The sequence below is a fragment of the Oncorhynchus clarkii genome, chromosome 9, assembly GCF_045791955.1.
Source record: "Oncorhynchus clarkii lewisi isolate Uvic-CL-2024 chromosome 9, UVic_Ocla_1.0, whole genome shotgun sequence".
Lineage (NCBI taxonomy): Eukaryota > Metazoa > Chordata > Actinopteri > Salmoniformes > Salmonidae > Oncorhynchus > Oncorhynchus clarkii.
The window spans coordinates 4,379,566-4,407,556 of NC_092155.1; the positions used below are offsets into that span (position 1 = coordinate 4,379,566).

The 27,991-nt window shown below is 45.5% G+C and overlaps 3 protein-coding genes across 4 annotated transcripts in view; 2 read left to right on the forward strand and 1 right to left on the reverse strand.

Annotated features, from left to right (window-relative positions):
* The window catches only part of LOC139415790 (phosphatidylcholine:ceramide cholinephosphotransferase 2-like), a 742,387-nt gene that overhangs the window by 437,984 nt on the left and 276,412 nt on the right, over positions 1-27,991 (forward strand). The gene's annotated exons all lie outside the window — the stretch shown is intronic.
* Positions 1-27,991, reverse strand: part of LOC139415792 (galactose-specific lectin nattectin-like) — a 1,187,935-nt gene that overhangs the window by 76,702 nt on the left and 1,083,242 nt on the right. The window lies entirely within an intron of this gene.
* Positions 5,009-26,866, forward strand: LOC139415778 (FH2 domain-containing protein 1-like). Its single transcript, XM_071163865.1, has 12 exons — positions 5,009-5,440; positions 6,466-6,639; positions 7,198-7,259; positions 14,464-14,566; positions 14,839-14,924; positions 15,064-15,164; positions 17,506-17,576; positions 17,665-17,772; positions 18,263-18,333; positions 20,914-21,031; positions 21,308-21,472; positions 24,288-26,866. The coding sequence occupies exons 1-12, from the start codon at positions 5,249-5,251 to the stop codon at positions 26,697-26,699; spliced, it is 3,663 nt and encodes a 1,220-aa protein (XP_071019966.1). The 5' UTR covers positions 5,009-5,248; the 3' UTR covers positions 26,700-26,866.

The following is a 27,991-nucleotide window of genomic DNA, read 5'->3' on the forward strand; positions in this document are numbered from 1 at the left end:
CTGGTATGAATTAGGTGTTTTGGAGGCACTATAACTTACTCACTTACAATTTGTGATGAGTCCTTTGCTTCAGAGGCAGTTGATGTTGTGAATTATTAATTTTTTAAAGCCGGGGGAGGTGCACCCTTTTTGAATTATGAGCACCTGCCGTGTGTGTGTGTGTGTGTGTCCCAGCTACCAGTGTTAGGGCTTCCATGTGTTACTGTGGTAACCCTCATAACAGCAGCCGTCCCTATGGTTACGGACTCCCTCTCTCCAAACGGGGTCAGGGTCGACACCAAACCCACTTCCCTCTGTTAGTCTCCCCCTCCCCCTCCCCCTTTATATCCCTTTCTCCATTCAAAGGGTCAAAGACCAAAATAACAAAAAATTATGCCACCATTCCCTCCCCATTCCATGGGTAGTGCTCGTAAACAAAGGTGGTGAAATTGAAAGGTGTGCCAGTGATGACATCAACCCAATCACGTGACAGAGATGTAAAAAAAAATAATAATAATAATAATTTTGCCTTAAGCCTTCCTGGTGACCTCACAATGGGGTTCCGAGGGCTCTGATTGGCTGATGGGGTGTTTAGAGAACCCCTGTGACGTTCTACTAACGTTGTGCCCCGTCGGTGCTTCTAGCTGTGATGTTGTGTTTACCGTGAGCCTATTGTCACAGAGAACCCTGTCCATGATGATCCACATAGGCCGAAGCATTCTGGGATAGGGTGGGGTGGGGTGGGAGATGACATTGCTGAGTGGTGACGACCTGAGTTGATCACTCACTCGTTAGTTAGCTTTTCTCAACTGACCCAATTATGACCCCCCCCACCAGACCAGCATTGTGGGCCCTGACCTATATATTGAGAGAGAGAGAATCTGAGAGAAACCATTAGAGAGAGATGCTGAGAGAAACCATTAGAGAGAGAGATGTATCAAAAGAAACAACCTCCCCTTCCCTTAGAATGGGCTTGGAACCTCTAACCCTGACAACCTCCCCTTCCCTTAGAATGGGCTTGGAACCTCTAACCCTGACAACCTCCCCCTTCCCTTAGAATGGGCTTGGAACCTCTAACCCTGACAACCTCCCCCTTCCCTTAGAACGCGCTTGGAACCTCTAACCCTGGGAACCTCTAACCCTGACAACCTCCCCCTTCCCTTAGAACGCGCTTGGAACCTCTAACCCTGGGAACCTCCCCCTTCCCTTAGAACGCGCTTGGAACCTCTAACCCTGGTAACCTCTAACCCTGGGAACCTCCCCCTTCCCTTAGAAGGGGCTTGGAACCTCTAACCCTGGGAACCTCCCCCTTCCCTTAGAAGGGGCGTGGAACCTCTAACCCTGGGAACCTCCCCCTTCCCTTAGAAGGGGCTTGGAACCTCTAACCCTGACAACCTCCCCATGGTGGCGGTGGGGTTATGGTATGGGGCAGGCATAACCTACGGACAACGAATACAATTGCATTTTATCAAATCACAATTTGAATGCACAGAGATACCGTGACGAGATACTGAGGCCCATTATCGTGCCGTTCATCCTCCACCATCAACCTCATGTTTCAGCAGGATAATGCACGGCCCCATGTCACAAGGATCTGTACACAATTCCTGGAAGCTGAAAATGTCCCAGTTCTTTCATGGCCTACATTCTCACCAGACATGTCACCCATTGAGCATGTTTGGGATGCTCTGGATCAATGTGTACAATGTTCACAACATTGACATCAGCAAACTGCTCACCCACGTCTGCCATCTGTACAGTTGAAACTGGGATTGATCCGTGAAGAACACACTTCTCCAGTGTGCCAGTGGCCATAGAACATTTTCTCACTGAAGTCTGTGACGACGCCAAACTGCAGTCAGGTCAAGACCCTGGTGAGGACCACGAGCTTTCCTGAGACGGTTTCTGGCTGTGCAGAAATTCTTTGATTGTGCAAATCCACAGTTTCATCAGCTGTCCTTGTGACTGGTCTCAGACGATCCCACAGGTGTAGAAGCCGAAGGAGGAGGAGGAGGAGTAGGAAGGGGGGGGGGGGGGTACAGCGCTGTAGACTGTTGTAGTCATCATGCTGTTTAAAATCGTCTTCTTGATATGCCACACCTGTCTGGTGTATTGTCTTGATAAAATCCTCACTAACAGGGATGTAAACAGAGTTGTGTAGCAGGTAGTTGGTACGATCAATGTTTGATCTGGTCAGCTGAAGGTTCACACTGAGCTCAGAGATGTTGCATAAGACTGCAAACACACACACACACACACACACACACACACACACACACACACACACACACACACACACACACATATTTACAGTTGAAGTTGGAAGTGTACATACACCTTAGCCAAATACATTTAAACTCAGGTATTCACAATTCCTGACTTTTAATCCTAGTAAAAATTCCCTGGTCTTAGGTCAGTTAGGATCACCACTTTTATTTTAAGAATGTGAAATGTCAGAATAATAGTAGAGATGCAGGTTGGTCATAAGAAATAGACACACGATTACGGACATTTGAAAAGGTCCTGAGAACGATATTTGCCTTCGTCGGCACCCAAAACTCATCGCTGCTTAGACCACTGCAGTTCTCTAGCAAGCAGGGGGAGTAATTGATGAGAAGAGCGCATTATTTTGTTTTAAGCCTTTCCCAAACCATAGCCCCTAACCTTAACCACTCGTGATTAATGACTCCAACCTAACTTCCGACTAGATACACAAACACACACAAACCCTCGGGCTGGGCACGTGTTAAATTGGACTAGTTCTAGTGGCTGTATACACACACACGTTCCCTGTTAGGAGCCACATCACTTCCTGACAATGAATAATACATAAATGGAGGAAGTGTCGGGGTGTCTGTGTGTGTGTGTCTGTGTGTGTCTGTGTGTGTGTATGTATGTGTGTATGTATGTGTGTGTGTGTGTCGGTGTTTGTGTGTGTGTGTGTGTGTTACCAGAGTGTAAAGGGAATCCCGAGGCTGCTGGTGACTGAAATATTAAAGGGGCAGTGCAGTTAAAAAAAGTAATCTTCCTGTTTAAAAAAAATATTTTGTATATAACTAAAGTATTCCCCTTGACTTCATTCCACATTCACAATACCCCATAATGACATCACCATACCCCATAATGACATCACAATACCCCATAATGACATCACAATACCCCATAATGACATCACAATACCCCATAATGACATCACAATACCCCATAATGACATCACAATACCCCATAATGACATCACAATACCCCATAATGACATCACAATACCCCATAAAGACATCACAATACCCCATAATGACATCACAATACCCCATAAAGACATCACAATACCCCATAAAGACATCACAATACCCCATGATGACATCACAATAACCCCATAATGACATCACAATACCCCATACTGACGAAGCGAAAACAGCTTTTTAGAAATGTTGGCAAACTGGCTATGAGACTTAAAATTGAGCTCAGGTGCATCCTGTTTCCATTGATCATCCTTGAGACGTTACTACAACTTGGAGTCCACCTGTGGTAAATTCTATTGATTGGACATGATTTGGAAAGGCACACACCTGTCTATATAAGGTCCCACAGTTGACAGTGCATGTCAGAGCAAAAACCAAGCCATGAGGTCGATGGAATTGTCTGTAGAGCTCAGAGACATTATTGATCATATCTACAAACCTATTTTTTGTATTTGTCATTAAGGGGTGTAGGTTGATGGGGGGGGACTATTTAATCCATTTTAGAATAAGGCAACATAACATAACAATCTGTGGGTGTCTGAATACTTTCTGAATGCACTGTATTTAAAACAAATACACAAGATCAGACAAATCATTTAAATGGCAAAAGGAGGGAAATAAATCATTAAAAAACATTTTGGGATTATTTTTATGAAATAAACACACAATTATTTATTAGATATTCATTGACGATTTAAAAAAAATAGAAAAAAAGACTTAAAGACTTAAAAATACTAACATGTGGCCTTTTTAAATAAGTAATGAGGGATCTGGTCTTCTTTCTGTCTGCTCTGATGTGTTCAGACTGGTTCTCAAAGCATTCTGCTTGTAATGGCAAACAAGGACTTGAAAAGAGACTCAATTAAATTCAAAGGGGCTTTATTGGCATTGGAGCTTCAAAAGAATAGAGACATTTCAAAATGTTATGTTATTGGCTGTGTGTTGTAACAATGTGTAAGTCGTTGAAGTACAAAAGGGAATATCTCTCTCTCCTCTCTCTCTCTCTCCTCTCCTCTCTCTCTCTCTCTTTCTTTCTCTCCCCTCTTTCTCTCTCTCTTTCATTCTCTCCCCTCTCTCTCTCTCTCTCTCTCCCCTCTCTTTCTTTCTCTCCCCTCTTTCTCTCTCTCTTTCATTCTCTCCCCTCTCTCTCTCTCTCTCTCTCTCTCTCCCCTCTCTTTCTTTCTCTCCCCTCTTTCTCTCTCTCTCTCTCTCTCTCCCCTCTTTCTCTCTCTCTCTTTCTCTCTCTCTCCTCTTTCTCTCTCTCTCTCTCTCCTCTTTCTCTCTCTCTCTCTCTCCTCTTTCTCTCTCTCTCTCTCTCTTTCTCTCTCGCTCTCTCTCTCTCTCTTTCTCTCCCCTCTTTCTCTCCCCTCTTTCTCTTCTCTCTCTCCCCTCTCTTTCTCTCTCTCTCTCTCTCTCTCTTTCTCTCCCATCTTTCTCTCTCTCTCTCTTTCTCTCCCCTCTTTCTCTCTCTCTCTCTCTTTCTCCCCTCTTTCTCTCTCCTCTCTCTTTCTCTCCCCTCTTTCTCTCTCTCTCTCTTTCTCTCCCCTCTTTCTCTCTCTCTCTCTCTCTTTCTCCCCTCTTTCTCTCTCCTCTCTCTTTCTCTCCCCTCTTTCTCTCTCCTCTTTCTCTCTCCTCTTTCTCTCCTCTCTTTCTCTCCCTCCCTCTCTCTCTCAGCACAGATTTATTCTGTCTTCAAATGGATATATAAATATATATATATATATGTGTATATGTGTGTGTACTGAAATATTGTTCTTAGATATTGATTTTGATGTGTTTTTTTTTAATAGATTTCTTGGGGTAGGAAAAAACTGGACAAAATGCAGAAAGTTTTTTAGCAGTTATCCGAACGTTGTTGTTTACAGTGGACACATCAACCCTGTAGGCCTCAACCAGACTATCCAGTCTGATCGCTCAACCTCACCCTCCTTTCCTTGCTTTGACCAATCAGCAGCTGGGATGCATGTGATGAGCAGAATCTCTCCAGCCAATGAGAAAAGAGTTTCCAGGAAGTGGATGCGGTTGAAGTTATGTCTCTGCCCCCTGCCTCTACAATTCCCGTCCCTGATGGCAACAAGACAGGACCTCCTCTCCCTCCTCCTCCTCCTCCCCCCTGCGGCCCTCCTCCCCCGCCCCCTCCACCCGGTGCGGTCGACCCCATAGGAGGGATAAAGAAGAGGCGGGTCCGGAGTTTCTTCTGGAAACCCATACCTGAAGACCAGGTTAGTTACACTCCTCCTACTTCTTATACCAGTAGACCCCGCCCCTACCCTGAAGACCAGGTTAGTTACACTCCTCCTACTTCTTATACCAGTAGACCCCGCCCCTACCCTGAAGACCAGGTTAGTTACACTCCTCCTACTTCTTATACCAGTAGACCCCGTCCCTATACCAGTAGACCCCGCCCCTACTCTGAAGACCAGGTTAGTTACACTCCTCCTACTTCTTATACCGGTAGACCCCGCCCCTATACCAGTAGACCCCGCCCCTACTCTGAAGACTAGGTTAGTTACACTCCTCCTACTTCTTATACCAGTAGACCCCGCCCCTATACCAGTAGACCCCGCCCCTACTCTGAAGACTAGGTTAGTTACACTCCTCCTACTTCTTATACCAGTAGACCCCGCCCCTATACCAGTAGACCCCGCCCCTACTCTGAAGACCAGGTTAGTTACACTCCTCCTACTTCTTATACCAGTAGACCCCGCCCCTATACCAGTAGACCCCGCCCCTACTCCATACTCCCTTAAAAACCTTCACTTGAAAAACTATAAAAAAGCAGCAATTGTACTGTTTGTCCATTTTGAGACACCGTAGCCAGTATACACTTCCTCAAAATAGTCAGAATTAATCTAAGATAACTACAGAAATCTGTAATTAATTTGGACATGAAAATAAGTTATCGCCATTGGAATAACAAAAAACCTGCTGTTGACCAATCACCGACAAAGGGGCGTAGACTTCTGCTCCCGACTTCTGCTCCCGGCTTCTGCTCCCGACTTCTGCTCCCGGCTTCTGCTCCCGGCTTCTGCTCCCGACTTCTGCTCCCGGCTTCTGCTCCCGGCTTCTGCTCCCGACTTCGGCTCCCGACTTCTGCTCCCGAAAAAAAAATGTGTGCCCGAAAAGCCGGAAAAAAAAAACCTCACCGAAGTCTAAAACAAACCAATATATAATATAGGCATAAACTCTTCTAAAGTGTTTCGTCTGGGAACCTTAAACCCCCTAACTGCTATGTAACGGTCTCCAGGTGAAAGGGCGGACCAACCTGTGGACACAGCTTCCTGTGCAGCAGCAGCAGTACCACATAGACGTCCAGACCATCGAGGAGCTGTTTAGTCAGACGGACTGTCAATCATCTGGGGTTACCTCTGTGACCAGGGGGGGGAAGGCCCGAGGCTCCCTCAGAGAGACCAAAGATGAGGTGAGGAGGAGACACCCTTTTATGGCCAATGAGGTGTTGTGTCAAACAGATATATTCCATCTTGGCTCTGAGTTAGCAAAGTGTTGCATTTGTGTTTTCATTCTCTCTCTGTTCTTTTCTCTCTGTTCTCTCTCTCTTTATCAATGATTCTCTCTGTTCTCTCTCAATTCAATTCAAATTCAATTCAAAGGGGCTTTATTGGCATGGGAAACATATATTAACTTTGCCAAAGCAAGTGAAATAGATAATAAACAAAAGTGAAATAAACAATAAAAATGAACAGTAAACATTACACTCACAGAAGTTCCAAAATAATAAAGACATTTCAAATGTCATATTATGTCTATATACAGTGTTGTAACGATGTACAAATAGTGAAAGTACAAAAGGGAAAATAAATAAACATAAATATGGGTTGTGTTTACACTGGTGTTTGTTCTTCACTGGTTGCCCTTTTCTTGTGGCAACAGGTCACACATCTCACTACTGTGGTATTTCACCCAGTAGATATGGGAGTTTAGCAAAATTTGATTTGTTTTCAAATTCTTTCTCTCTCAGATTAGTATCCTGGACTGGAAGAGAGGGATGAATGTGGGAATTTACCTCAAACAGTTCAAGAAGTAAGTCTGTCCTCATGGTACTCTCCGTCTCTCTCTCCGTCTCTCTCTCCGTCTCTCTCTCTGTCATATATATATATATATACACACATGTACAGTTCAAGAAGTAAGTCTGTCCTCATGGCACTCTCCGTCTCTCTCTCCGTCTCTCTCTCCGTCTCTCTCTCTGTCATATATATATATATATACACACATGTACAGTTCAAGAAGTAAGTCTGTCCTCATGGCACTCTCCGTCTTTCTCTCCGTCTCTCTCTCCGTCTCTCTCTCCGTCATATATATATATACACACATGTACAGTTCAAGAAGTAAGTCTGTCCTCATGGCACTCTCCGTCTCTCTCTCCGTCATATATATATATACACACATGTACAGTTCAAGAAGTAAGTCTGTCCTCATCATACTCTCTGTCATATATATATATATATATATATATATATATATATATATATATATACATACACATGTACAGTGCATTCGGTCTGGAGTCTTTAGTATTCAGACCCCTTGAATTTTTCAACATTTTGTTATGTTACAGCCTTATTCTAAAATGAATTAACTAGTTGTTTTTTTCTCATCAATCGACACACAGTACCCCGTAATGACCCAGTACCCCGTAATGACCCAGTACCCCATAATGACCCAGTACCCCGTAATGACCCAGTACCCCGTAATGACCCAGTACCCCGTAATGACCCAGTACCCCGTAATGACTCAGTACCCCGTAATGACCCAGTACCCCGTAATGACCCAGTACCCCGTAATGACCCAGTACCCCGTAATGACTCAGTACCCCGTAATGACTCAGTACCCCGTAATGACCCAGTACCCCGTAATGACCCAGTACCCCGTAATGACTCAGTACCCCGTAATGACCCAGTACCCCGTAATGACTCAGTACCCCGTAATGACACAATACCCCATAATGACTCAGTACCCCGTAATGACAAAGCAAAAAAACTTAAATATTATATTTACATAAGTATTCAGACCCTTTACTCAGTACTTAGAGACTCAAGTCTTCTTGGGTATGATGATACAAGCTTGTCACACCTGTATTTAGAGAGTTTATCCCATTCTTCTCTGCACATCCTCTCAAGCTCTGTCAGGTTGGATGGGGAGCGTCGCTGCACAGCTATTTTCAGGTCTCTTCAGAGATGTTCAATCGGGTTCAAGTCCGGGCTCTGGTTGGGCCACTCAAAGACATTCAAAGACTTGTCCCGAAGCCACTCCTGCATTGTCTTGGCTGTGTGCTTAAGGTCGTGGTCCTGTTGGAAGGTGAACCTTTGCCCCCAGTCTGAGGTCTCTGTAGCATGTTTTCATCAAGGATCTCTCTGTACTTTGCTCTGTTCATCTTTCCCTTGATCCTGACTAGTCTCCCAGTTCCTGTCTCTGAAAAACATCCCCACAGCATGATGCTGCCACCACCATGCTTCACCATAGGGATGGTGCCATGTTTCCTCCAGACGTGATACTTGGCATTTAGACCAAAGAGTTCAATCTTGATTTCATCAGACCATATAATCTTGTTTCTCATGGTCTGAGAGTCTTTAGGTGCCTTTTGGCAAACTCCAAGTGGCCTGTCATGTGCCTCTTACTGAGGAGTGGCTTCCATCTGGCCAGGCAGCCAGTGGCTTCCAGTTTGGCCGGGTGGCCAGCTCTAGGACGAGTCTTAGTGGTTCCAGATTTCTTCCATTTAAGAATGATGGAGGCCACTGTGTTCTTGGGGACCTTCAATGCTGTAGAAATATTTTGGTACCCTTCCCCAGATCTGTGCCTCGGCACAATCCTGTCTCTGAGCTCAATTCCTACAACCTCATGGCTTGGTTTTTTCTCTGACATGCACCGTCAACTGTGGGACCTTTATATATACAGGCGTGTGCCTTTCCAAATCATGTCTAATCAATTGAATTTACCACAGGTGGACTCCAATCAAGTTGTAGAAACATCTCAAGGATGATCAATGGAAACAGGATGCACCTGAGCTCAATTTAGAGTCTCATAGCAAAGAGTCTGAATACTTATGTAAATTGGTTATTTCAGTTTTTTTTTGGTTTTTAATACTTTTACAAAAATTTAAAAAAAAAACGTTTTTTTGCTTTGTCATTATGTGTTACTGTGTTAGATTAAGGAAAACATTTAATCAATTTTAGAATAAGTCTTGTAACGTAACAAAATGTGGAAAAAGTGAAGGTGTCTGAATACTTTCAGAATGCATTGTGTCTATATGTATATGTAGTTAGCCAGCCGACTACTGGATGATCCAACTTTCAAAACGAGTCCTTTTTTGGTTAACCACAGAATCTAAATCAAATCAAATCAAATGTATTTATATAGCCATTCGTACATCAGCTGATATCTCAAAGTGCTGTACAGAAACCCAGCCTAAAATCCCCCAAACATCAAGCAATGCAGGTGTAGTAGCACGGTGGCTAGGAAAAACTCCCTAGAAAGGCCAAAACCTAGGAAGAAACCTAGAGAGGAACCAGGCTATGTGGGGACAGCCACAGCAGACAACAAACTAGGTAGCCACAGCAGTCAACTAGCTAGGTAGCCACAGCAGTCCAACTAGCTAGCTAGCCACAGCAGTCCAACTAGCTAGCTAGCCACAGCAGTCAACTAGCTAGGTAGCCACATCAGTCAACTAGCTAGGTAGCCACAGCAGTCCAACTAACTAGCTAGCCACAGCAGTCCAACTAGCTAGCTTGGTAGCCACAGCAGTCAACTAGCTAGCTTGGTAGCCACAGCAGTCAACTAGCTAGCTAGCCACAGCAGTCAACTAGCTAGGTAGCTACAGCAGACAACAAACTAGGTAGCCACAGCAGTCAACTAGCTAGGTAGCCACAGCAGTCCAACTAGCTAGGTAGCCACAGCAGTCCAACTAGCTAGCTAGCCACAGCAGACAACAAACTAGGTAGCCACAGCAGTCAACTAGCTAGCTAGCCACAGCAGTCAACTAGCTAGCTAGCCACAGCAGTCAACTAGCTAGCTAGCCACAGCAGTCCAACTAGCTAGCTAGCCACAGCAGTCCAACTAGCTAGCTAGCCACAGCAGTCCAACTAGCTAGCTAGCCACAGCAGTCCAACTAGCTAGCTAGCCACAGCAGTCCAACTAGCTAGCTAGCCACAGCAGACAACAAACTAGGTAGCCACAGCAGACAACAAACTAGGTAGCCACAGCAGTCAACAAACTAGGTAGCCACAGCAGTCAACTAGCTAGCTTGGTAGCCACAGCAGTCAACTAGCTAGCTTGGTAGCCACAGCAGTCAACTAGCTAGCTAGCCACAGCAGTCAACTAGCTAGGTAGCTACAGCAGACAACAAACTAGGTAGCCACAGCAGTCAACTAGCTAGGTAGCCACAGCAGTCCAACTAGCTAGGTAGCCACAGCAGTCCAACTAGCTAGCTAGCCACAGCAGACAACAAACTAGGTAGCCACAGCAGTCAACTAGCTAGCTAGCCACAGCAGTCAACTAGCTAGCTAGCCACAGCAGTCAACTAGCTAGCTAGCCACAGCAGTCCAACTAGCTAGCTAGCCACAGCAGTCCAACTAGCTAGCTAGCCACAGCAGTCCAACTAGCTAGCTAGCCACAGCAGTCCAACTAGCTAGCTAGCCACAGCAGACAACAAACTAGTTAGCCACAGCAGACAACAAACTAGGTAGCCACAGCAGTCAACAAACTAGGTAGCCACAGCAGACAACAAACTAGGTAGCCACAGCAGACAACAAACTAGGTAGCCACAGCAGTCCAACTAGCTAGGTAGCCACAGCAGACAACAAACTAGGTAGCCACAGCAGTCAACAAACTAGGTAGCCACAGCAGACAACAAACTAGGTAGCCACAGCAGACAACAAACTAGGTAGCCACAGCAGTCCAACTAGCTAGGTAGCCACAGCAGACAACAAACTAGGTAGCCACAGCAGTCAACAAACTAGGTAGCCACAGCAGACAACAAACTAGGTAGCCACAGCAGTCCAACTAGCTAGGTAGCCACAGCAGACAACAAACTAGGTAGCCACAGCAGTCCAACTAGCTAGGTAGCCACAGCAGTCCAACTAGCTAGCCACAGCAGTCAACTAGCTAGGTAGCCACAGCAGACAACAAGCTAGCTAGCCACAGCAGTCCAACTAGCTAGCTAGCCACAGCAGTCAACTAGCTAGGTAGCCACAGCAGACAACAAGCTAGCTAGCCACAGCAGTCCAACTAGCTAGCTAGCCACAGCAGTCCAACTAGCTAGCTAGCCACAGCAGTCCAACTAGCTAGCTAGCCACAGCAGTCAACTAGCTAGCTAGCCACAGCAGTCAACTAGCTAGCTAGCCACAGCAGTCCAACTAGCTAGCTAGCCACAGCAGTCCAACAAGCTAGCTAGCCACAGCAGTCAACTAGCTAGCTAGCCACAGCAGTCCAACAAGCTAGCTAGCCACAGCAGTCAACTAGCTAGGTAGCCACAGCAGTCCAACTAGCTAGGTAGCCACAGCAGTCCAACTAGCTAGGTAGCCACAGCAGTCAACTAGCTAGCTAGCCACAGCAGTCCAACTAGCTAGGTAGCCACAGCAGTCCAACTAGCTAGCTAGCCACAGCAGTCAACTAGCTAGGTAGCCACAGCAGTCCAACAAGCTAGCTAGCCACAGCAGTCCAACAAGCTAGCTAGCCACAGCAGTCCAACTAGCTAGGTAGCCACAGCAGTCCAACTAGCTAGCTAGCCACAGCAGTCCAACTAGCTAGCTAGCCACAGCAGTCCAACTAGCTAGATAGCCACAGCAGTCCAACTAGCTAGGTAGCCACAGCAGTCCAACTAGCTAGGTAGCCACAGCAGTCCAACTAGCTAGGTAGCCACAGCAGTCCAACTAGCTAGGTAGCCACAGCAGTCCAACTAGCTAGGTAGCCACAGCAGTCCAACTAGCTAGATAGCCACAGCAGTCCAACTAGCTAGGTAGCCACAGCAGTCCAACTAGCTAGGTAGCCACAGCAGTCCAACTAGCTAGGTAGCCACAGCAGTCCAACTAGCTAGGTAGCCACAGCAGTCCAACAAGCTAGCTAGCCACAGCAGTCCAACTAGCTAGGTAGCCACAGCAGTCCAACTAGCTAGCTAGCCACAGCAGTCAACTAGCTAGGTAGCCACAGCAGTCCAACAAGCTAGCTAGCCACAGCAGTCCAACTAGCTAGGTAGCCACAGCAGTCCAACTAGCTAGGTAGCCACAGCAGTCCAACTAGCTAGCTAGCCACAGCAGTCCAACTAGCTAGATAGCCACAGCAGTCCAACTAGCTAGGTAGCCACAGCAGTCCAACTAGCTAGGTAGCCACAGCAGTCCAACTAGCTAGGTAGCCACAGCAGTCCAACTAGCTAGCTAGCCACAGCAGTCCAACTAGCTAGGTAGCCACAGCAGTCCAACTAGCTAGGTAGCCACAGCAGTCCAACTAGCTAGGTAGCCACAGCAGTCCAACTAGCTAGGTAGCCACAGCAGTCCAACTAGCTAGGTAGCCACAGCAGTCCAACTAGCTAGGTAGCCACAGCAGTCCAACTAGCTAGATAGCCACAGCAGTCCAACTAGCTAGGTAGCCACAGCAGTCCAACTAGCTAGGTAGCCACAGCAGTCCAACTAGCTAGATAGCCACAGCAGTCCAACTAGCTAGCTAGCCACAGCAGTCCAACTAGCTAGGTAGCCACAGCAGTCCAACTAGCTAGCTAGCCACAGCAGTCCAACTAGCTAGCTAGCCACAGCAGTCCAACTAGCTAGCTAGCCACAGCAGTCCAACTAGCTAGCTAGCCACAGCAGTCCAACTAGCTAGCTAGCCACAGCAGTCCAACTAGCTAGCTAGCCACAGCAGTCCAACTAGCTAGCTAGCCACAGCAGTCCAACTAGCTAGCTAAAGGTCCGATTCCACACGCTTTCTGGCTGTTCAGGACAAAGAACAGATTCAAATTGAATCTGCAAACAACAAGGCTTTAGACTGAACACACACGTTGGATGAGTTGGTGTCGGTGGAGAAGAATGCAGAGTCCTTTTCCAGTTTGTGTTGACTGACTGCATCAATAGCCGATACCACCAGTTAGCTGTCTCTGCTGCCACAACACAACGCACGGGGAGAGATATGAGGGTGATACGTTGTCTTGTCTCTCCCCAGATTCTATCCACACGTGTGGTGTGAGTTTGTGAGACAACGTCTTTCATGCAGGTTTAGTGTTGAGGTCAAACACCTCCCCCCCCCCCTCCCTTGACCAATCAAAGCATTTAGCTACATAAGCAGCCACCTGTCTGACTAAAACATAGGTTTGACCCCCCCACCCTCTCTCCCTCTCTCCCTTTCCCCCCTCTCTCCCCCTCCCTCTCTCTCCCTTTCCCCTCTCTCTCCACCCCTCACCTCTCTTTCCACCCCTCACCTCTCTCTCCCCCTCACCTCTCTCTCCTCTCTCCCTTTCCCCTCTCTCTCTCCCCCTCACCTCCCTCCCCTCCCCTCTCTCCCCCTCACCTCTCTCTCCTCTCTCCCCCTCACCTCTCTCTCCTCTCTCCCCCTCTCCTCTCTCCCCCTCACCTCTCTCTCCTCTCTCCCCCTCCCCCCTCTCCTCTCTCTCCTCTCCCCCCTCCCCTCTCTCTCCCCCTCTCCTCTCTCCCCCTCCTCTCTCTCCCCCTCCCCTCTCTCCCCTCCTCTCTCCCCTTTTCATGTCTTTAACCCTCTCTCAGTTGTAAATCCTACAGAAGTTAGTCACTAATAGCCAATCTGCAGTCTTTGTTGTGTTGACTGGATTAAACTGTGGGTCCGTTTCCTGGTACGGAGGAAGTACCCAGTTTATAATTGCAGGGAGACCCAGCTGAGGTATTGTGGGGAAAATCCCAGTTATTAAAACTGAAGAGTCAGAGAGGGAGTACGACTGAGAGAGAAAAGGGTTTCGAGAGGTTCTAGAACTTTCATTCTGGGTTTAGAGAGAAGGGTTCTAGAACATTCATTCTGGGTTTAGAGAGAAGGGTTCTAGAACTTTCATTCTGGGTTTAGAGAGAAGGGTTCTAGAACATTCATTCTGGGTTTAGAGAGAAGGGTTCTAGAACATTCATTCTGGGTTTAGAGAGAAGGGTTCTAGAACTTTCATTCTGGGTTTAGAGAGAAGGGTTCTAGAACATTCTGGGTTTAGATAGAAGGGTTCTAGAACTCTCATCCATCCATCCGTCCTTTGACTTGCCTAGTTAAATAAAGACTCTGTCTGTCCCAGGTCCAACCAGGACATAATAGAGGATATTCGCTATGGCAACAGTCAGTCCTACGGAGCGGAGCTTCTTAAAGAGCTGCTCAAACTACTACCTGAGACCGAAGAGGTGAGACACACACACACACACACACACACACACACACACACACACACACACACACACTAAGAGCTGCTCAAACTACTACCTGAGACCGAAGAGGTGAGACACACACACACACACACACACACACACACTAAGAGCTGCTCAAACTACTACCTGAGACCGAAGAGGTGAGACACACACACACACACACACACACACACACACACACACACACACACACACACACACACACACACACACTATGTTGATTCTGTGTCCCTGTCTCTTCCTCTCAGGTGAAGAAACTTCAAGCGTTCCGAGGTGACCCCTCTAAACTCTCATTGGCCGATTCCTTCATGTTCCTGCTCACCCAAGTGCCCAGGTGAGAGGTCATGGCATTTAGTGACCTGACCCTAGCCCCAGTCTGGACCCTACTTTCTGATTGATTAAAATGCCATTCAGTATTGAACTATTATGCAAAAGCCAACTGTGTGTGTGTGTGTGTATGTGTGTGTGTGTAGTTTTGAGGTGCGTATCAAGGCCATGGTACTTAGAGAGGTGTTCCCCCCAGCCTGTGAGAACATGAGTCGCGACATCGATGTCCTACGAACCGCCACAAAAGGTGAGGTCCCTTAATCCACCTGTCTCCTCTAAAGGTGAGGTCCCTAAACCCACCTGTCTCCTCTAAAGGGGAGGTCCCTAAACCCACCTGTCTCCTCTAAAGGTGAGGTCCCTAAAACCACCTGTCTCCTCTAAAGGTGAGGTCCCTAAACCCACCTGTCTCCTCTAAAGGTGAGGTCCCTAAACCCACCCGTCTCCTCTAAAGGTGAGGTCCCTAAACCCACCCGTCTCCTCTAAAGATGAGGTCCCTAAACCCACCTGTCTCCTCTAAAGATGAGGTCCCTAAACCCACCTGTCTCCTCTAAAGGTGAGGTCCCTAAACCCACCCGTCTCCTCTAAAGGTGAGGTCCCTAAACCCACCTGTCTCCTCCAAAGGTGAGGTCCCTAAACCCACCTGTCTCCTCTAAAGGTGAGGTCCCTAAACCCACCTGTCTCCTCTAAAGGTGAGGTCCCTAAAACCACCTGTCTCCTCTAAAGGTGAGGTCCCTAAACCCACCTGTCTCCTCTAAAGGTGAGGTCCCTAAACCCACCTGTCTCCTATAAAGGTGAGGTCCCTAAACCCACCTGTCTCCTCCAAAGGTGAGGTCCCTAAACCCACCTGTCTCCTCTAAAGGTGAGGTCCCTAAACCCACCTGTCTCCTCCAAAGGTGACGTCCCTAAACCCACCTGTCTCCTCTAAAGGTGAGGTCCCTAAACCCACCTGTCTCCTCTAAAGGGGAGGTCCCTAAACCCACCTGTCTCCTCTAAAGGGGAGGTCCCTAAAACCACCTGTCTCCTCTAAAGGTGAGGTCCCTAAACCCACCTGTCTCCTCTAAAGATGAGGTCCCTAAACCCACCTGTCTCCTCTAAAGGGGAGGTCCCTAAACCCACCTGTCTCCTCTAAAGGTGAGGTCCCTAAACCCACCTGTCTACTCTAAAGGTGAGGTCCCTAAAACCACCTGTCTCCTCTAAAGGTGAGGTCCCTAAAACCACCTGTCTCCTCCAAAGGTGACGTCCCTAAACCCACCTGTCTTCTCTAAAGGTGAGGTCCCTAAACCCACCTGTCTCCTCTAAAGGTGAGGTCCCTAAAACCACCTGTCTCCTCTAAAGGTGAGGTCCCTAAACCCACCTGTCTCCTCTAAAGGTGAGGTCCCTAAACCCACCTGTCTCCTCTAAAGGTGAGGTCCCTAAACCCACCTGTCTCCTCTAAAGGTGAGGTCCCTAAAACCACCTGTCTCCTCTAAAGGTGAGGTCCCTAAACCCACCTGTCTCCTCTAAAGGTGAGGTCCCTAAACCCACCTGTCTCCTCTAAAGGTGAGGTCCCTAAAACCACCTGTCTCCTCTAAAGGTGAGGTCCCTAAAACCACCTGTCTCCTCTAAAGGTGAGGTCCCTAAAACCACCTGTCTCCTCTAAAGGTGAGGTCCCTAAAACCACCTGTCTCCTCTAAAGGTGAGGTCCCTAAAACCACCTGTCTCCTCTAAAGGTCAGGTTGTTATTATGGTTATGCTTTAACTCTCTCCTCTATTCTCTTTAACTCTCTCTCTCCTCTATTCTCTTTAACTCTCTCTCTCCTCTACACTCTTTCTTTCTGTCTATCTCTTTCTCTCAATTCAAAGGGCTTGACTGGCATGAGAAACAAATGAGCAGTAAACATGACACTTCGAATGTCGTATTACGGCTATATACAGTGTTATAACGATTCAAAAAGGGAAAATAAATAAACATAAATATGGGTTGTATTTACAATGGTGTCTGTTCTTCACTGGTTGCCCTTTTCTCGTGACATCGGGTCACAAATCTTGCTGCTGTGATGTCACACATTGGTATTTCACCCAGTAGATATGGGAGTTTATCAAAATGTGATTTTTTTCGAATTATTTGTGTATCTGTGTAATCTGAGGGAAATATGTCTCTCTAATATGGTCATACATTGGACAGGAGGTTAGGAAGTGCAGCCCAGTTTCCACCTCATTTTGTGGGCAGTGTTGCACATAGCCTGTCTTCTCTCTCTCTTTTTCTCTCGCTCTCTCTCTCCCTCTTTCTCTCTGTCTCTCTTTCTCTCTGTCTCTCTCTGTCTCTCTCTCTGTCTCTCTCTCTATCTCTCTGTCTCTCTCTCTGTCTCTCTCTCTGTCTCTCTCTCTGTCTCTCTCTGTCTCTCTCTCTGTCTCTCTCTGTCTCTCTCTCTGTCTCTCTCTGTCTCTCTCTCTGTCTCTCTCTCTGTCTCTCTCTCTGTATCTCTCTCTGTCTCTCTCTGTCTCTCTCTCTCTGTCTCTCTCTCTCTGTCTCTCTCTGTGTCTCTCTCTTGCTTTTGGGGTGTTTTTTGTGGTAGTTTCAGTGATATATTATCAATATCTCTCTGTAGAGCTCCTAGACTGTGAGGAACTTCATGCCATCCTACACCTGGTGCTGCAGGCCGGAAACATCCTCAATGCTGTGAGTCAGAGAGAGAGTGTGTCTGTTACTCCACCAAAGGGCCCCTGTCTAAAGTTGTTGACTGATTTGATCGTGTCTCTGTCTACAGGGTGGTTATGCTGGTAACGCTGTGGGTTTCAAGCTGTCCTCTCTCCTGTCTCTGGCTGATACCAAGGCCAATAAACCTGGCATGAATCTGCTGCACTTTGTAGCTCTGGTGAGGAGAGGAGAGGTGTCTGTCTATCTGCCTGTCTGTCTATCTGCCTGTCTGTCTATCTGCCTGTCTGTATATCTGCCTGTCTGTCTATCTGCCTGTCTGTCTATCTGCCTGTCTGTCTATCTGCCTGTCTGTCTATCTGCCTGTCTGTCTACCTGCCTGTTTGTCTACCTGCCTGTTTGTCTGTCTGCCTGTTTGTCTGTCTGCCTGTTTGTCTGTCTGCCTGTCTGTCTGTCTGCCTGTCTGTCTATCTGCCTTACCTGTCTGTCTATCTGCCTTACCTGTCTGTCTATCTGCCTGCCTGTCTGTCTATCTGCCTACCTGTCTGTCTATCTGCCTGTCTGTCTATCTGCCTGTCTGTCTATCTGCCTGCCTGTCTGTCTGTCTGTCTGTCTGCCTGTTTGTCTGTCTGCCTGTTTGTCTGTCTGCCTGTTTGTCTATCTGCCTGCCTGTCTATTTGTGATGACCTGGTCCTTCCTGTTCCTCTTAGGAAGCACAGAAGAAGGATGATAAACTTCTAGAGTTTCCTGGAAAACTTCAGCATGTCCAGTATGCAGCACGGTGAGACACAGGGCTCTACTACTAAACTATATATACTATATATACTACTACACTATATATACTACCACTATATATACTACTACACTATATATACTACTACACTATATATAGTACTACACTATATATAGTACTACACTATATATAGTACTACACTATATATACTACTACACTATATATACTACTACACTATATATACTACTACACTATATATACTACTACACTATATATACTACTACACTATATATACTACCACTATATATACTACTACACTATATATACTACCACTATATATACTACTACACTATATATACTACTACACTATATATAGTACTACACTATATATAGTACTACACTATATATACTACTACACTATATATACTACTACACTATATATACTACCACTATATATACTACCACTATATATACTACTACACTATATATACTACTACACTATATATACTACCACTATATATACTACTACACTATATATACTACCACTATATATACTACTACACTATATATACTACTACACTATATATACTACTACACTATATATACTACTACACTATATATACTACCACTATATATACTACTACACTATATATACTACTACACTATATATACTACTACACTATATATACTACCACTATATATACTACCACTATATATACTACTACACTATATATACTACTACACTATATATACTACCACTATATATACTACTACACTATATATACTACTACACTATATATACTACCACTATATATACTACCACTATATATACTACTACACTATATATACTACTACACTATATATACTACCACTATATATACTACTACACTATATATACTACCACTATATATACTACTACACTATATATACTACTACACTATATATACTACTACACTATATATACTACTACACTATATATACTACTATATATACTACCACTATATATACTACTACACTATATATACTACTACACTATATATACTACCACTATATATACTACTATATATACTACTACACTATATATACTACTACACTATATATACTACTACTACCACTATATATACTACTACACTATATATACTACTACACTATATATACTACTACTACACTATATATACTACCACTATATATACTACTATATATACACTATATATACTACTACACTATATATACTACCACTATATATACTACCACTATATATACTACTACACTATATATACTACCACTATATATACTACCACTATATATACTACTACACTATATATACTACTACACTATATATACTATATATACTACTACACTATATATACTACCACTATATATACTACTACACTATATATACTACCACTATATATACTACCACTATATATACTACTACACTATATATACTACCACTATATATACTACCACTATATATACTACTACACTATATATACTACTACACTATATATACTACCACTATATATACTACACTATATATACTACTACACTATATATACTACCACTATATATACTACCACTATATATACTACTACACTATATATACTACTACACTATATATACTATATATACTACTACACTATATATACTACCACTATATATACTACTACACTATATATACTACCACTATATATACTACTACACTATATATACTACTACACTATATATACTACTACACTATATATACTACTACACTATATATACTACTACACTATATATACTACTACACTATATATACTACCACTATATATACTACCACTATATATACTACCACTATATATACTACTACACTATATATACTACCACTATATATACTACTACACTATATATACTACTACACTATATATACTACTACACTATATATACTACCACTATATATACTACTACACTATATATACTACTACACTATATATACTACCACTATATATACTACTACACTATATATACTACTACACTATATATACTACCACTATATATACTACTACACTATATATACTACTACACTATATATACTACCACTATATATACTACTACACTATATATACTACTACACTATATATACTACTACACTATATATACTACTACACTATATATACTACTACACTATATATACTACCACTATATATACTACTACACTATATATACTACTACACTATATATACTACTACACTATATATACTACTACACTATATATACTACTACACTATATATACTACCACTATATATACTACCACTATATATACTACTACACTATATATACTATATATACTACTACACTATATATACTACACTATATATACTACTACACTATATATACTACCACTATATATACTACTACACTATATATACTATATATACTACTACACTATATATACTACTACACTATATATACTGTAAGGGCTCTGGTCAATACTACTACACTATATATACTGTAAGGGCTCTGGTCAATACTACTACACTATATATACTGTAAGACTGATCTGACTTCAGTGATCATCATCATGACGTAGTGACTCATTGCTACCATGAACCTTCTTTGCCCTGTGACCTTTCACCCTTTCCCTCCAGGATATCAGTGGAGAACGTGGATGCAGAGTTCCAGTCGCTGTCGTCTCGCACACGCTCAGTGGAGGAGAGCATCCAGGAAGAGACGGAGCTGCTGCTGCAGCTGGACCACTTCCTACAGGTCAGAGAGAGAGAGAGAGAGAGAGAGAGAGAGAGAGAGAGAGAGAGAGAGAGATAGAGGTCTGACACAGAGAGAGAGAGAGAGAGAGAGAGAGAGAGAGAGAGGATAGGGACACACAGAGAGAGAGAGAGAGAGAGAGAGAGAGAGAGAGAGAGAGAGAGAGGTCAGGAACACAGAGAGAGAGAGAGAGGTCAGGAACACAGAGAGAGAGAGACGACATGTAGTGTGTGTGGTAACTTGTTTGTGTGTGTAGTAACCGTGTGTCTCCTCTCCTAGAATTCGACAGCAGCCCTGGCTGAGTTGCAGAGGGAGAGACAGGAGTTGAGGAACGAAGGGAACATTCTGATCGACTTCTTCTGCGAAGACAGAGAGTCCTTCAGGCTGGACGAGTGTTTCAAAGTGTTCCAAGACTTCTGCCTGAAATTCCAGAAAGCAGTCAAGGTACTAGAACATCGTTCTGTTAGTCTAGAACACCAGAATGAATCACACTGACTAGAACATCGTTCTGTTAGTCTAGAACACCAGAATGAATCACACTAACTAGAACATTGTTCTGTTAGTCTAGCACACCAGAATGAATCACACTGACTAGAACATCGTTCTGTTAGTCTAGAACACCAGAATGAATCACACTGACTAGAACATCGTTCTGTTAGTCTAGAACACCAGAATGAATCACACTGACTAGAACATCGTTCTGTTAGTCTAGAACACCAGAATGAATCACACTAACTAGAACATTGTTCTGTTAGTCTAGCACACCAGAATGAATCACACTGACTAGAACATCGTTCTGTTAGTCTAGAACACCAGAATGAATCACACTGACTAGAACATCGTTCTATTAGTCTAGAACACCAGAATGAATCACACTGACTAGAACATCGTTCTGTTAGTCTAGAACACCAGAATGAATCACACTGACTAGAACATCGTTCTGTTAGTCTAGAACACCAGAATGAATCACACTAACTAGAACATCGTTCTGTTAGTCTAGAACACCAGAATTAATCACACTAACTAGAACATTGTTCTGTTAGTCTAGAACACCAGAATAAATCACACTGACTAGAACATCGTTCTGTTAGTCTAGAACACCAGAATTAATCACACTGACTAGAACATCGTTCTGTTAGTCTAGAACACCAGAATAAATCACACTGACTAGAACATCGTTCTGTTAGTCTAGAACACCAGAATGAATCACACTGACTAGAACATCGTTCTGTTAGTCTAGAACACCAGAATAAATCACACTGACTAGAACATCGTTCTGTTAGTCTAGAACACCAGAATGAATCACACTGACTAGAACATCGTTCTGTTCGTCTAGAACACCAGAATGAATCACACTGACTAGAACATCGTTCTGTTAGTCTAGAACACCAGAATGAATCACACTGACTAGAACATCGTTCTGTTAGTCTAGAACACCAGAATGAATCACACTGACTAGAACATCGTTCTGTTAGTCTAGAACACCAGAATGAATCACACTGACTAGAACATCGTTCTGTTAGTCTAGAACACCAGAATGAATCACACTGACTAGAACATCGTTCTGTTAGTCTAGAACACCAGAATTAATCACACTAACTAGAACATCGTTCTGTTAGTCTAGAACACCAGAATAAATCACACTGACTAGAACATCGTTCTGTTAGTCTAGAACACCAGAATTAATCACACTGACTAGAACATCGTTCTGTTAGTCTAGAACACCAGAATAAATCACACTGACTAGAACATCGTTCTGTTAGTCTAGAACACCAGAATTAATCACACTAACTAGAACATCGTTCTGTTAGTCTAGAACACCAGAATGAATCACACTGACTAGAACATCATTCTGTTAGTCTAGAACACCAGAATGAATCACACTGACTAGAACATCGTTCTGTTAGTCTAGAACACCAGAATGAATCACACTGACTAGAACATCGTTCTGTTAGTCTAGAACACCAGAATGAATCACACTGACTAGAACATCGTTCTGTTAGTCTAGAACACCAGAATGAATCACACTGACTAGAACATCGTTCTGTTAGTCTAGAACACCAGAATGAATCACACTAACTAGAACATCGTTCTGTTAGTCTAGAACACCAGAATGAATCACACTAACTAGAACATCGTTCTGTTAGTCTAGAACACCAGAATGAATCACACTGACTAGAACATCGTTCTGTTAGTCTAGAACACCAGAATGAATCACACTGACTAGAACATCGTTCTGTTAGTCTAGAACACCAGAATTAATCACACTGACTAGAACATCGTTCTGTTAGTCTAGAACACCAGAATGAATCACACTGACTAGAACATCGTTCTGTTAGTCTAGAACACCAGAATGAATCACACTGACTAGAACATCGTTCTGTTAGTCTAGAACACCAGAATGAATCACACTGACTAGAACATTGTTCTGTTAGTCTAGAACACCAGAATAAATCACACTGACTAGAACATCGTTCTGTTAGTCTAGCACACCAGAATGAATCACACTGACTAGAACATCGTTCTGTTAGTCTAGAACACCAGAATAAATCACACTGACTAGAACATCGTTCTGTTAGTCTAGAACACCAGAATTAATCACACTAACTAGAACATCGTTCTGTTAGTCTAGAACACCAGAATGAATCATTTCAAGGTTTCCTCATTGTGATTATACAAACAAGCTGTTCCAGTTGAATAATATTGAAACCTTTGGACTTTGTGTTTGAGAAGTACAATATAAACACTGAGTCTCTGCTACTGGTTGTCTACTGTACTGCTACTGCCCCCTGGTGTTCAACAAGTGTTATTACACCTGTATTTACTTTTACACTGTTCTCTCTCTCTCTCTACCGCTCCCCCTCTCTCTCTACCGCTCCCCCTCTCTCTCTCTACCGCTCCCCCTCTCTCTCTCTACCGCTCCCCCTCTCTCTCTCTCTCTCTCTCTCTCTCTACCGCTTCCCCCCCTCTCACCTCCCCCGCTCCCCCTCTCTCTCTCTCTCTCTCTCTACCGCTCCCCCCTCTCTCTATACCACTCCCCCTCTCTCCCTTTTCTTGCTCTCTCTCTCCCAATTTCAATTACATTTCAATTTAAGGAGCTTTATTGCCATGGGGAAACATATGTTAACATTACCAAAACAAGTGAAATAGAGAATAAACAAAAGTGAAATAAACAATATAAAATGAAGAGTAAACATTACACTCACAGAAGTTCCAAAAGAATAAAGACATTTGAAACGTCTCTCCCTCCCTCCTCTAGGACAACCTGGAGCGTGAGCTGAAGGAGGCGTCTCATCGTCGGATACAGGAGCTCGGGGAGAAACGGCACTCCTGGGCGAGCGGAGAGGAGGTGGGCGGGGTCTTCGGAATGCGCAGCAGCAGCAGCAGCAGCGAGACGGACATAGAGGTGGCCCTATCCCAGGATGAGGGGCTTATCGAGCTTCTCAAGTCCCGCCCATGCTCGCCGCACAGCCCCCAGGTTGCACTGGGGCGTTCCGGAAGCGTCCGCCGTTCTCGCGGCTCATCGTCGGCCGCGGCTGACCGTCAACTGACTAGCCTGCTAACTCTAGGCATCACCTCTGACCTTCAGGTCGTAGGGGGGTCACCGAATCCCGGGCGGCGACTATGGAGGGGGTCCGAGCAGCGGGATTCCTCCCCAATGAGGTCACCTGAAACTGGGCTGAGGATTCCCAACATCTCCCCTCTGACCAGACTTCAGACCCAGGGACCTGTGGGTCACACTCAACCCCAGAACCAGCACCCTCAGGTGGACTGGCCTGGTCCCCCCTCCTCTATACCCACCTCCTTAGGACCGAGGCATCAACCTCAACCTGGCATCAACTCAAATCACAGCCCTCAGACAGCAACCATTGACCACAAACCTAGCACAGACCTGAACCCGACCCCTGACCCTGACAACAACCACAACCAACCCAGTGGTCTGACCGTCAACCTTGAACGACACACTCTGGTTCCTAAGCTCCGGGCGTTCGACCTCGTCTTGACCCCTCACGGTCACGACCAGGGAGATGTCGTCACCGACACAGACCTGGAGAAGGGGATTCCCAGAGACTCTATCCTCACAGATACACAGGAGAATTCCCAAGGGCGTTCTGAGGGGTGGCAACAGAGGGAGGAAGAGGTGGATGAGAAGGGGAGGATGGTGGCTGCAGGGATAGTGAATGAGGAGCCTGCTGTGGGCGACGTAGAGGAGAACAGGGGAGAACAGGAGGAGGAGAAGAGGGGAGAGCAGGAGGAGGAGAAGAGGGGAGAGCAGGAGGAGGAGAAGAGGGGAGAACAGGAGGAGGAGAAGAGGGGGGAACAGGAGGAGGAGAAGAGGGGAGAACAGGAGAAGGAGAAGGGTGTGTCTCGGAAAGAGACAGATTCTCGTACTGATCCATCTCCGTCCACAGCTATTACAGACCTCTCCTCAGACGCACAGAGCGGTGATAACCCCACACACGCCAACGAGGCTGAGAGTCCAACACACCAGGTGTCCGCTTCTTCTATGGGGGAGTCCCCAGCCAATGGCATGCCTTCAGAATCTCAACCCACCAATGAGTACTCAGTGCCTGTTTCCTCCACTGACCAGTCAGTGCCTGTTTCCTCCGATGAGTCATCGGTTCCAGCAGTGTCTACCTTCACCAATGGGCTGCCTGCGTCAGTCACCGCTGGTGCCTCTGATAGGTCAGCCCAGGGTACGAATCCCACGACCAGTCAGGTCTCTAAGCCTTCCAGACCCCTCTCTGCCACCACCACCAGTGGGCGAAAAACTGTCATCCGCACCCTCAACTCCTCAGAGAACCAGGGCATGAGGCGTGTGGTCCCTATCTTCAAGGCCAGTCGACGTGGCTCGATCCCGGGTAAACAGGTGGAGAAACCCCCTGGTTACCAGAGCTCTGGTCCACGGACCACCACCACCACCACCTCCTCCTCTAACCCAGCCAACCGCTCTCTTAGACGGGCAGAGAGGAGCTCCGCCACACCTCGTCGCAGTAGCCTCCAGGTCGACGACCCCAAGGCCAAGTCTGTGACCACCACGGGTGTCCACGGCAGTGCCCGAGACCAACCCCAACCTTCCGCCCTCCAGAGGAAGCCGTCCTTCCGAAAGCCTCTCCGCCCCGTCGCCCCCCGACCGCCTCCAGAGGAAAAGATGTGCCGTTCCACCCTCCGAGCCCTCGCCGCCGCCGGTGGGGCTGTTCCAACAGCGGGGGGTGGAGGAGGTAACAGCCTCAGTGCCCCCCCGACCCCCTCCCACCGTGGAGGTGTCTCCAACCCCACCCCCCTCCCTGGATTTGCCCGAAACACAGCCGCTTCCTCTTTCAGACGGACCACTCTCCCCCCCCAGGGGAGTACCCTCGCCCCCTCTAAAAACTCCCCCCGTTCCTCCCCTGTCCCCTCTCCCGGACCCTCACCCCTCAGCCGGGCGGGGTCGTTGAGACACCACAGGGTGGCCCCCGCGGGCCCCCCAGGCACAGACAACCCCATCAGGAGAACACAAAGTATCAAGGGACCACTGCGCGCCCCGATCCCCAACCCCCTGCCCCCACAGACCCTCCCTGACTCGCTGGCGCAGCCTAAAGGGCATGCTGGGAAAAACAGCAGCAGTTTCTCTGACAAGTCCACCCACCTCAGAGACTCCAGTAAAGCACTGAAACCCACCTGGAGATAGAGGCCTAGTTCCAATACCGACAACATACTTCCTTTACCCCGACCTAGTTCCAATACCGACAACATACTTCCTTTTTCCCGGCCTAGTTCCAAAACCGACAACATACTTCCTTTTTCCTGGCCTAGTTCCAATACCGACAACATACTTCCTTTTTCCCGGCCTAGTTCCAATACAAACCACATGCCACACTACTTATGCTAACACCTATCTTATGTTCTCCAGATCTACAGGGTCGAGTCTTTCAAAAAAAAACACATAGAAATAGAATGAAAGGACTTTTTAAAAGATGTAAATTAAGTCTAGATTTGTATTTGTTTTGTGATCGTGATTTATCTAATTCTATATAATGTTGTCATTGTATGAAAGAAACCTTTTCTACATCCCAAATAACCCTCTATTCACTTTATAGTGCACTATTTTAACCAGGGCCCATAGGGCTATAGGGCACTATGTAGGGAATAGGGGACCATTTGGGACAGATCCGTGAGTAAGTTTGATTCTAGCTGTGTTTTCTGTAAAGCCCGTTCCCAAATTTGTTTTGTATTAGCCAACTCCCCTGATTTATCAATCGTCATGTTCTGGGTCTGTATTTATAAAGCCTCTCCCAGTAGGAGAGCTGATCTAGGATCAGTTTAGGCTTCAGCCAACCTGTCTGGGGCCTGTATTCATAAAGCCTCTCCTAGTAGGAGAGCTGATCTAGGATCAGTTTAGGCTTCAGCCAACCTGTCTGGGGCCTGTATTCATAAAGCCTCTCCCAGTAGTAGAGCTGATCTAGGATCAGTTTAGGCTTCAGCCAACCTGTCTGGGGCCTGTATTTATAAAGCCTCTGCTGATCTACGAGAGGCTTTACGAATACAGGCCCAAGATAGGTTGGCTGAAGCACAAACTGATCTGGGACCTGCTGTGTATTGTTCTTTGTATATTTGATTAATGATACAATGAATAAACGTGTACATTTCAACCACTTGTTTAGAGGTGTTGTCTGTGTGTGAAATGGGCCCCTGGTTAAGGGTAGAGCCCGAGATAGGGACTGTTTAAAAAATATATATTTAACCTTGGCAAGTCAATGACAACCTACTGGGGAACAGTGGGTTACCTGCCTTGTTCAGGGGCAGAATTTCATATTTGTATTTTGTGAGCTCAGGGATTTGATCCAGCAACCTTTTGGTTACTGGCTCTAACCACTAGGTTACCTGCTCTAACCACTAGGCTACCTGCTCTAACCACTAGGCTACCTGTCTCTAACCACTAGGCTACCTGTCTCTAACCACTAGGCTACCTGTCTCTAACCA

Coding starts and splice junctions, on each gene's coding strand:
- LOC139415778 (XM_071163865.1), top strand. CDS start 5,249: ATGTCTCTGCCCCCTGCCTCTACAATTCCCGTCCCTGATGGCAACAAG. Junction 17,773..18,262: donor TGCTGCACTTTGTAGCTCTG/GTGAGGAGAGGA, acceptor TGTTCCTCTTAG/GAAGCACAGAAGAAGGATGA. Junction 21,032..21,307: donor AGCTGGACCACTTCCTACAG/GTCAGAGAGAGA, acceptor CTCCTCTCCTAG/AATTCGACAGCAGCCCTGGC.